Raw genomic sequence first — 11,248 nt, 5'->3', positions numbered from 1 at the left:
AAATTTATAAAAAAAAAAAAAAAAAAAAGATGAATGTCTCCTAGACTAGATTTGAAGCTTCTAGGAAAGTGTTCTATGCCTGTTTGGGGTCACTGATATCTTTTAAAAAAAAAAAAGAAAAAGAAACAAAGTACAGTAGCTGATTCAATTTGTTGTAAGGCAGAAACAAACACAACATTGTAAAGCAATTATACTCCAATAAAGATGTGGGAGAAAAAAAAAAAAAAGAAACAAAATAAACCACAATTTATCTCCTCTATGAAAAACCTGGAAATTGAAAGAACAATAAATTGGTAGTATATGTTATTTTGTTCTTTTTAAGTGTTTGCACAACATTCCTTCCTCTGTAGTTTATTTGCAAGCAACGGCCTTTACACTACAAATCACTACAGAGATAGGCAGCAATGGGGTGGTGCTGGAAAGCCAGGCTGCTTGCTCTGTGATGTTGGGCAAGATACAGAATCATCCTGTGCCTCCATTTTCACATCTGAAAAACAGATACAGTAATACCACCCACTTTACAGGGTATTATGAATATGAGGTAGGTTAATACAAATAAAAATTTGGAACAGTGCCTGGTACTTAGTAAGTACTCTGGTGATAGCTGTTACCATTTTTATAGCATTTAAATGTTACAACAAGTCCTTTGGTCACTATTAGAATTTTGTTTACAACTGCTTTTTGAAAATGCTTCTAATGGCTAAAGTTCCATGGACTCTTCTGCCGACACACATAAGATGGGACAGGAAGAGACACGTGTGTTTAGACAAAGAAATATCACTTTGAGCTTTTGGACACCTGTTTTACTGACCTCCAGTCAAGGTGTTTTAAGAAATTCTTTTGTATAAAAATCTGTCCTGTTCTCTGCTTTACACATTCTTGTCAATAGTTCTTACTCTTATCTGCAGTCTTTTCAAAACAGCATTAATGTACCCAGACTCTCACCACCTTTCTGTTCTTATATTCATTTAACTTCGAGAAGCAGAAAGCAGATGTAATCAAGAGAATGAGTATTGCTTATTAGGAAGAAAAGTAAAACCTTTCACAAGCCCCAAAGAAGACTCAGCACTTCCAGTTCTACAATAACAATGGATCCATAACTACTACAGAATTTACAGATTATGTAGTACTTGGATTTGGAATCCCAAACCCATTTCCCAGCAACTCCTACACCTTACTTCTCCATAACTCTCTAGGGGAAGCTAAGGACCAACAGATGAAATTCTGGTCTCTTGAGGATACTAAAAGATTAATATAAGTAATCTCCTGCTGCCTCTTCCTCCACCTTTCTTCTCCTAGGTAGGTCACAGTTGAAGAAATGTACAAGGTGTCAATGGGTCAGGCCCTCTACTCTCACCTGGGTCTTCACCGCTACTTGGCAATCATTTTAATTACCTCCTGTTGACTTACAATGCATCTGCCCTGACAGCTTTAACAAACCTTCCTTACTTTTCTTATCCCTATACCCCCCGCATCCACAAACCAGGCACATATCTCCTCACTCTAGCATAGTTTTCAACCTAGGCGAGATGGCAAAACTCGCCTGAGAAAGCTTTTGCAAATGACATGCTTATTAACCACTATTCCTGCTACTGCCTCCCTTTCACCCTAAAATTCTCATGCACCTGTTAGGGAGAACAAACCAGAAACTCAAGGAGAGACGTATGCATCTGAAAAGGTGACCTCCTTGTGGATAGAGACCTAATCTTATTCATTTCTGTACCCAGCACTTAACCTAGTGCCATTTAACAAAGACTGCTAAATGAATATACAAACCACTGAAACAGTTTATTAGTTTATTTAGAGAATTAATCACATGATCACCAAATCCAAATTTTTCTTGTCAGCTTACAGTTTCCTGAAGCATTTTCACAATGTTGAGGCAATATACTATAGTGGTTGAAAGCACAGGCTCTGGAGCCAAATCAGTGGGTTAGAGCATGAGCTACACTGGGCAGCAAGAGCTCTGAATTTTGGGTAGAAGTTACTGAACCACTCTATGCTTCAACTTCCTCATTTGTAAAAACAGGGATAATAAAAGCACCTACCTTATAGGGCACTGTGAGAATTAAATGTTAGTATGTGTAAAGGGCTTAGAAGAGGGCTTAGAAGATAGCCAAACACTTCATAAATATGAGTGAATATTTTCATTATTAATAATATTAATTATTATTTCATTATTAATATTTCATTATTATTAGTAGTATTGAGAATTAAATGTTAGTATGTGTAAAGAGCTTAGAAGATAGCCAAACACTTTATAAATATGAGTGAATATTTTCATTATTATTAATAAAGCCTACACCATACGTTGAAATTTGTTCCTTGCCTTTTGTGACCTTGCCCACTATCATTTGCCTCCTCTCTGACTTCAGTTGCCTCTTCTGTTTTGGTTCCCCTCTAGGTTCTATTCTCACTGCTTTTCTTTCTTCTCACCTTTGGCAATCTCACTTATCACCTGCATGTGGATGAAGCCAACCTTGACTTCTTTCTCCTGAGCTCCAACTCAAACTGCCCAGTTGAACACTTAAGTCATCATTAAACCTCATATTAGCAAATCTCCTCCTCTCTCCAGATCTATGAAAATCCAAGGTTTACAATAATGAGCTCCAGAAGAATTCGGAAATGAGATTAGACTCTTGAGAGTTTCACTTGAAGAGTTAAACACACAATGGTTTAAAGCAGTGATGTCACCAGAAAGAGGGAATGGATCTGAAACTGGTAGAACTACACATCCTTAATCAGATTGAAGGTATTTACGTATATATCGAAAGGAAAAATGTGGCAGTCTACAGCAGCCTAGAGTGGCAAGTTATGGAAACACAGGAAGTGCTGTGTCCTAGGGGCTCCAGAGCTCAGGGTAGGTCTAATCCCAAGCAGAGGAGGGAAAAAGGGCATAAAGATGGAATCTTGTACTGAACGTAAGACCTTCCCTATATGTCCTCAGAGTGCACCTGACAATCAGCGTGACTCAAACTTTCACTTCCTCTAACTCCACTTGTTCTGAGTCCACACTCTGCCATTTGCTATGTGAATCCTTGTTATGGGTCTGCTTCCCATAAAGATCTGACTCCAGAGAAAATATTTTAGTCATACAGTCATATGGATATAGTGTTTTTATTTTCAATCCCTGTTATAAGGGTATTTCATGATGAATTAATCAAGTAACTTTTGGTTACCATGTGCGTTTCCACATACCTTAATTTCACAGAAAAAGTGTTGATCTTACCAACATGAATACTTGTATTCTCTGTGGCAGTTATATTTCACATTGTGAATTAACTAATTAAAAGCATGAGTTCTAAAGCCAAATGCCTGAATTTGAATGCTATTCTGGTTACTAGTTTGCTACCACAGGCAAATTACTTGATCTCTTTGTGCCTGTTTCCTTCTATACAATGGGGAAACTGAGTATTTACACCTCAATGAGTTGTCATGAGGAGTAAAAGAAAAAATATGCAAAACATATAGAATAGTATCTTGCACATAAAGTGCTCAATTAAAGGTAGCTGTTGTTATCTCAGAACACTTGGGCTGCTCAAGTTGTTTTGATCCTGGCCTGATCCTGGTGTGTGTGAATCCAGTCAGATGCCATTCCATAAGATGAGATTCTGATCAGCTCCAACCTTTCCCTTAGACAAGGAGTTCTTAACCAAAGGCCATAGTGAGATTTAGAAAAATTTTATTCAAAATTGAGTATAAATGGTTGGTGTGTATTTTTCTGAGACAAGGGGTCAGAGCTTTCATCAGCCTCTCAAGAAGTACACAACCCTCAGGCTTCCCTGGTGGCACAGTGGTTGAGAGTCCGCCTGCCAATGCAGGGGTCACGGGTTCGTGTCCCGGTCCGGGAAGATCCCACATGCCGCAGAGCGGGTAGGCCCGTGAGCCATGGCCGCTGAGCCTGCGCGTCCGGAGCCTGTGCTCCGCAACGGGAGAGGCCACAACAGTGAGAGGACCGCGTACCACCAAAAAAAAAAAAAAAAATCCGGAGCCTGTGCTCCGCAACGGGAAAGGCCACAACAGTGAGAGGCCCGCGTACCCCAAAAAAAAAAAAAAAAAAAAGTACACAACCCTCAACAGATTTTTAAAAACAAAACAAAACCTACTGCCTTAACATTATCACTACCATTTTCATCTTTTTTTCTCCTCTTACATAATTTCAACACCTTTGCCTAGGCCTCTATTCAATAGGTTACAATAATTTAAAATTTTTCTCTGTGCAATGTTATCTAGTACAATCCTTCCCATTTTCAATACTGCCATGCTACTTCTGCAAAATAACTGTAGTAATATTACTTCCTTTGCACAAAAACATGACTACTGTCTAACGGCCAAATATCTTCGCTGAGCATTCAAGTCTCAATGGCACGGCCACAATCTACCTGCCCAGCCTTGTCCTCCATAAATGGCCCTAAAGGAGTCACTTGCCATTGCAGAACTCCATGCAGCTTTCCTCCATATTGTGTCTATCTTCAACAGCACCTTCTCCAGTAAACCAACACCCTTCTTCAACAGTCGATGTCTTCAATACGTAAGAAAGACCATTAAAATAGGTGCATACAACCATGTATCAGGGTTTCTCAACCCTGGCATTACTAACCTGTCAGGCTGGATAATTCCTTGCTGTGGAGGGCTGTCCGATACAGTGTCAGATGTTTACAGCATTGGGGGGAGGGGGAGGGGCAAACTCACTCCTGGTTGAGAACTACTGATATAAGAAATATATTTAATTTCCACTGCTAAACAGTAAATTCTTTGAGGACAGGGACTATGGCCTTTTTTAACCTTTATATTCTCAACATTACCTAGTACAGTGGTTTATGATAGGGGTTTAGATAAACATTTGTTCTCTGATAATCTTTCCAAAGTTAGTAGATAGAACATTCTAACCTACCATATTCCAAGGATTTCTAGATATTCATTAAATTTGAAACACCAGATTTCAACCTGTTAAGTAAAGCTTTTAAAAGGTAAAAAGCTGCTATGTCATAACATCACTACAATTTTCAACAAACCCTGCCAGTTACAGTTGTGCCCTAAAGGAAATGGTTACAGCATTATAAAGCTTAAGTGGACAATGGACTTCCATATCACATATATGATAATAGTATTCTGTCACTGAGAACTTACAGAAGAGTAAAAGAAACTACTTCCTCCTCCCTTCAAATATCCTATGTTCTATGAAGTATATAGTGTTATCTTGTTAACTGCCTAGAAACACTTGAGGCCCACTTAGTGACAGAGGCAAGGCTTCAATCAAAGGCTCCTAAATCAGGTTAAGTTCCCTAGACCAGTGGTCCTCAATTCTTGCTGCATATTTGAATTCTCTGAAGAATTAAAAAGAACATATCACTGAGCCTCACTCCAGACCAATTAAATTACAGATTCAGAGAATGGTGCTGAAGATTAAAATTGTTCTAAAAATCCCCAGTGGATTCTAATTTACAGCCAGGGCTGAGAACAACTGCCCTAAACTGGTTCAAAACCTCGTGTACCCTGACAGTTAACATAAAAGGCAATCCTTTAAGAAAACTTTAAGCGGGCTTCCCTGGTGGCACAGTGGTTAAGAATCTGCCTGCCAATGCAGGGGACACGGGTTCGAGCCCTGGTCCAGGAATATCCCACGTGCCGTGGAGCAGCTAAGCCTGTGCACCACAACTACTGAGCTTGCACTCTAGAGCCCGCAAGCCACAACTACTGAGCCTGAGTGCCACAACTACTGAAGCCCGCACGCCTAGAGCCCGTGCTCCACAACAAGAGAAGCCACTGCAGTGAGAAGCCTGCGCACCGCAACAAAGAGTAGCCCCCGTTCACAACTAGAGAAAGCCCGCGCACAGCAATGAAGACCCAACATAGCCAAAAATAATAAATAAAATAAATTTAAAACACACACACACACACACACACACACACACACACACACACACACACACACACACACACACACAAAACAACCTTAAGGTCAATGGAAGGCTGAAACTTACTCTCTACCTTGCTGACTTGGGGCCTATATGTTAAACACTTAATCTTGAATTGAAAGAGCTGCTATCAATTTTTCTGGAAGAGGCATTACTAAGAAACTTATGATATGATTCTTAGGCTGCTTTCTCTACCACTTCACAGGATCTGAGACTTACACTCCTCTTTACTTGGTGAAGTTACATTCAGTTCTGTCGGAAGCGGCTGCTGGCTGGGACTAAGAGTTGGCGTGGTTATCGAGGTATTGCTGTTGTCACTGGTGGTCTCTTCAGAAAACAAATCTGATTGGCTGTTACTTGTACTTGGAGTGGAATCATCGTCTGGTTGTTTCTTTTGAAAATCTGAAGAGAAAGTGTGAGAAAACCAGTTTAAATAAGGAGTTCACAATTGCCTTGGGTATTAGAAAATAATGCAAGTTAGTATAAAAATTAAAACTAATTTGGGTGATAAAAAGAACTGAAGTAAAATACTGGTCAAAAACATAGAAGATTGGTAGAGGGTGAGTTAAAGATTTCCAAGATGAGTGGTAGACATACTGATTTTAATGTAAGACTCTGCAAAGCCAAATACATGTTAAAATTTTAGGGTAGGGGTAATCAAGGATAAAACAAAGAAAAGTTGTTCAAACCAATAAAGGACAGATAAAAAGGAAAAAAACAGCAGAGGAAAAAAGGGTAAATACAAAACACATAATATGTGGTAGAAGTAAGTACAGATATATCAGTAGTGGTAATAAATGTAAACAGACTAAACTTAGCAGTTAAAAGATAGAAAATTCAGACTGAATAAACAAAGTCCTGTTTTATGTAGTTTCCAAGAGACATACTAAAAACATTAACACGAGAGAAAACTTTCAAAGTATATAAACAAAATACCAGCAAATACAAATGATTAAAAAGCCAGTAATAGCTATAGTACTGTTAGGAAATGTAGACTTTAAGGCAAAAGCATTGTTAGAGATAAAGAGGATCATTACATAATAGTGAAAAAAATTACCAGAAATATAAAACAATTCTTAATCTGTATGCACCTAATAACAAAGCCTCAAAATATGTAAAGCAAAAATGATTGTATCTATGGGAAACTGACAATTAGATAATGAATTATTTTCAAACACATTTGGAATATTTATAAAAACTACCTAAAACCTGGATAAACCGTGACCACACATTAGGTTATAAAGCAAAAGTCTCAACAGATACCAAAGAATTGTAAGATACAGGCATTATTAATTGACCACAGAGCAATTAAGTTAAAAATTGGTACAAAAAAAAAATCCTATATATTTGGAAGTTTCTAAAACACACTTTAAACTCATGGATCAAATCAGAAATTAGAAAATATGTATAATTAAATGATAATGTAATTACTACTTATCAATATCCATTAAAGATAAAGATGCACATACATTACCTATACCCCAGTCATTTTATTACTAGGTATATGCCTGACGGAAATTCAACACACAGGTACAAGTATGTTGATTACATACTGTTTGTAATAGTAAAAAGTCAGACCTAAAGGACCATAAATTATATTATATTCAAATAATGTACACAGTGAAAATAACTATTGCCACACACATCAACATGAATAAATCTCAAAATTATAATGTTGAACAAAAAAGTAAGTCACTAAATAACATAGTAAGACTGTATTGCACAAACCTTAAAAACAGGCAAAACTTTAAATAATATATTGTTTAGGAATATGTATCTATAAACACTAAAAAAATTAACACAATTCAGGAGGGTGGTTATGTCTGAGATTTGGGGGGTGTGAAGTGAGAGCTATGCAGAGATATTCAAAATTATAGACAATGTCCATTGACAGAGAATAAAGTGATATATTCATTTATATGATGAAATACTCTATGGCAGTTAAAATAAATGAATAGAGCTATAAGTACAACAGAAAAATCTCAAAAACAATGTTGAGAAAAGCAAGCTACAGAAAGATATATATCTAATAATATTTATATAAAAATTTAAAATATGTAAAAATACCATATATTGTTTATTGGTACATAATTACAATATAAAAACATGTGGAAATGATACACCAAATTTAGGATAATAGCTATCTGGGGGTGGGAGGAACCAGGATCTTCAATTCTATCTGTAATTTTTTTTTATTTCTTAAAGCTAGTGGTCAGTGTATGACTGTTTAAATTACTATGTTTAGTCTCTGTATGTTTCATTTTAAAAAATCTTATACTAGTTTATGAAGTACAGATTATACTTCACTGCATCAATTCAGAAAAGGAACAGAAGATCCTGACAACTCCATTTTGCCTTATCTTTTTTTTTTTTTTTTTCCTTGCGTTATGCGGGCCTCTCACTGTTGTGGCCTCTCCCATTTGCGGAGCACAGGCTCCGGACGCGCAGGCCCAGCGGCCACGGCTCACGGGCCCAGCCGCTCCGCGGCACGTGGGATCCTCCCGAAACGGGACACGAACCCGCGTCTCCTGCATCGGCAGGCGGACTCTCAAGCACTGCGCCACCAGGGAAGCCCTGCCTTATCTTTTGAACCAAAGAAGCTGTTGCTATTATGCTCTACAACCTCATCAGAATCACTATTCTGACATATTCTGAACATAACAGCTAGCTAGCATTTATGTTGCATTTACTATGTGCCAGGCACTGAACTAAATGTTTTATGTATTTAACTCATTTACTTTAATCCTCTGAACAACCCTAACAAGGGAGTTATAATTACCACCACTTTACTGATGAAGAAACTGAGGCTCAGAAAATTTAGGTAATTTGTTCCAAATTAATAGCGAGTAAGTAGCAGGATCAGGATTTAAATACAGATCCATCTGACACGAAAACTCATGGTCTTCAACCTCAACCACAGGATGTAGAATGGTGTGCATTAGACTGGCCCAAGGAAAAGGCCTCCATGTCAAGCCCCCAGCCATTTACAGCACCAACGGTGAATGCAATGGATTTAGCCAAAGAATTGCTAACCTGCTGTGCATGCCCATCAGTGATCTAAAGCCTCTACTGCTTCTGTGTATTTATTTCTCCTAGCCACTTTCTTATTCTTCAGTGTTTTGACATTTCAAAATGGCTTATTATCTCAATATTTTATTTGTACAGCACCCTCAGAGAAAAAAGTACTGTATAAGTGGAATAAAAATATTGCAAAAGATGCTTCTTTTTTACATCATATCATTAGTTCTCCTATGTCAATAAGAGAACTCGAGACAGACAAACACATAGAATCACTCACTGAGGCACAATAAGCCTTTGAAGTTAAATGATACTGGTGTCTAAAGACAATTACCAGGTCCCACCTACACAATCTCCAGCCCATGTTTGCCATGTTCCTTGCTTGATGTTCATGTACTTTTCTTTAAGTTTTCTTTTGTGAAGCTGCAGCTGTCATAATGCCTTCTTCTGCACCTTCACTGGACGATGGTGTGAAAAAATCATCAGGCTAAAAGTAAAGATTACAAACCAAACTGGCTGCAAACAAGAGAACTTAAGTAGAAACTTTACACATTCTCCATTTCAATTCAATAAAGAAAGCAGAAATAACAGAATTTTACAACCAGAATTAACTTTAAAGATCTAGCTCAATCCTCTCAGTTTACAGATGAAGAAAGCAAGAGCCAAGAAAGTTAATGCAACCCACCAGAAATTCACAGTTAATTTTAAGAGTTTTCTAACTCTTAGGCCAAAATTAGCAGCTTGTAAGATACAGAGAGCTTTAAAGTTGGACCTGGATTCAAATTCTGACTTGGCTACTTACTGGGCATATGGCTAAAAGCAAACTGTTTACTCTTTTGTGGCCCTGTCCGTAAAACGAAGGGAGGGAGTTATTTCTACCTCTCAGGATAGTGTGGATTAAACAAGATAATGTACATAAAGTATCTGTGCATGGGTACTCAAAAAATGATAGTCATTAAAGAGAAAAGGTATTTTCCTGGTTTAAAGAAAGAACTATCTCTTCCTTTTAGCCCTGATGTTTGCATTATAGTTCTTACTCTCTTGTTCCTTTCTTTCTGAATCATTCAGCATCCAACTTCTGACTACTCACCAAAAGAAACAGAAGGAAAAAAAATCCCAGGAGTCTACTCCAAGGACAAAGGGGAGCAGATTTATGTCCCATGTAAAAAAGTAAACAACAAAACAGGCAGAGACTGCCTCTTGTTAACTCTACTCTGGAAAGCAGTGCAGGAAAGGAACAGAAATAGTCACTCCATTTGATCCAGACACAGAAAAGACTTGTTCACTTGTTGTTTTACAGTTCTCATATAAATGGAAAAACTAGAGCTCTCCAAGCTTATCCATCTCTTTAAGAAAAAAGATTAGGAAAAATTATCTATTTTTGTAAATTGTTAAGAGTTTATGGTATACACAAAGGTATAAACTTGGTCTTGAATAGAATTTTTCCAAAATAATCTGCTATTTGTAAAACCTAAGTAAAAACCTTTGAACTTTAAAGGGACTGATGTTGAAAAGTGAACAGAAGCCAAGATCTTGGCAGCTTACCTTACTATCAACTAAGAGAAAAAATAATTTCTCGACAAAGGTATTCCTGAAACCTGCGGTATCCAGAAATGAGATGGTTCCACAAGCTAGAAAAACTGATCTAATGGTACCAGCTGAGCCAAAATGGCCAGTGAAGAAGTCCCTGGGGCTGGTTACAAACATACTCACTAGACATACTTTTTTCTCACAGGTCAATCTTCTTACTACAAAGTATACCTCAAATGACTGGGAGCACCAAGAACGCACACGGCCCTGCTCTGCCGACAAGCTCATTCACCTAGGCAGCCTCAGTGGGACTGTAACTTATCTAGTCATTACTCAAAACTCATATATATGTGTGTGTGTATGTGTGTTGTGTATATATGTGTGTGTGTGTGTGTATCTATGTGTGTGTATATACATATCTCAATAGCTGATCTCTCAGATGTATTACACAGACTTGGCAAGATACTTAACTCACTTAAACTCCCACCCAGCTTCCAGATTATGACCATACTATGTCTTTTTGATGATTTCTTCAAGGCAAAGAATACCCAAAAGTGATTTGGAAAGGACTTCATTAAACTTTCTTTCTTTGAAAATTATTTTTAAAAAACCCTCCTTGGTGGGCTTCCCTGGTGGCGCAGTGGTTGAGAGTCCGCCTGCCGATGCAGGGGACACGGGTTCGTGCCCCGGTCCGGGAAGATCCCACATGCCGCAGAGTGGCTGGGCCCGTGAGCCATGGCCGTTGAGCCTGCGCGTCCGGAGCCTGTGCTCCGCAACGGGAG

At 38.1% G+C, this 11,248-nt stretch overlaps 1 protein-coding gene across 1 annotated transcript in view; it reads right to left on the bottom strand.

Annotated features, from left to right (window-relative positions):
* Nucleotides 1–11,248, bottom strand: part of ZFAND3 (zinc finger AN1-type containing 3) — a 160,715-nt gene that overhangs the window by 71,398 nt on the left and 78,069 nt on the right. Inside the window, exon 2 of the mRNA XM_007458309.1 lies at nt 6,138–6,320. Coding sequence (XP_007458371.1) covers nt 6,138–6,320 — 183 coding nt within the window. The remainder of the gene's footprint in view (nt 1–6,137; nt 6,321–11,248) is intronic.

This window comes from Lipotes vexillifer, unplaced genomic scaffold (assembly GCF_000442215.2).
Source record: "Lipotes vexillifer unplaced genomic scaffold, Lipotes_vexillifer_v1.1 scaffold4, whole genome shotgun sequence".
Lineage (NCBI taxonomy): Eukaryota > Metazoa > Chordata > Mammalia > Artiodactyla > Lipotidae > Lipotes > Lipotes vexillifer.
The sequence above is the reverse complement of the archived record's forward strand: the minus strand, read 5'-3'. Positions and strand labels throughout refer to the sequence as shown.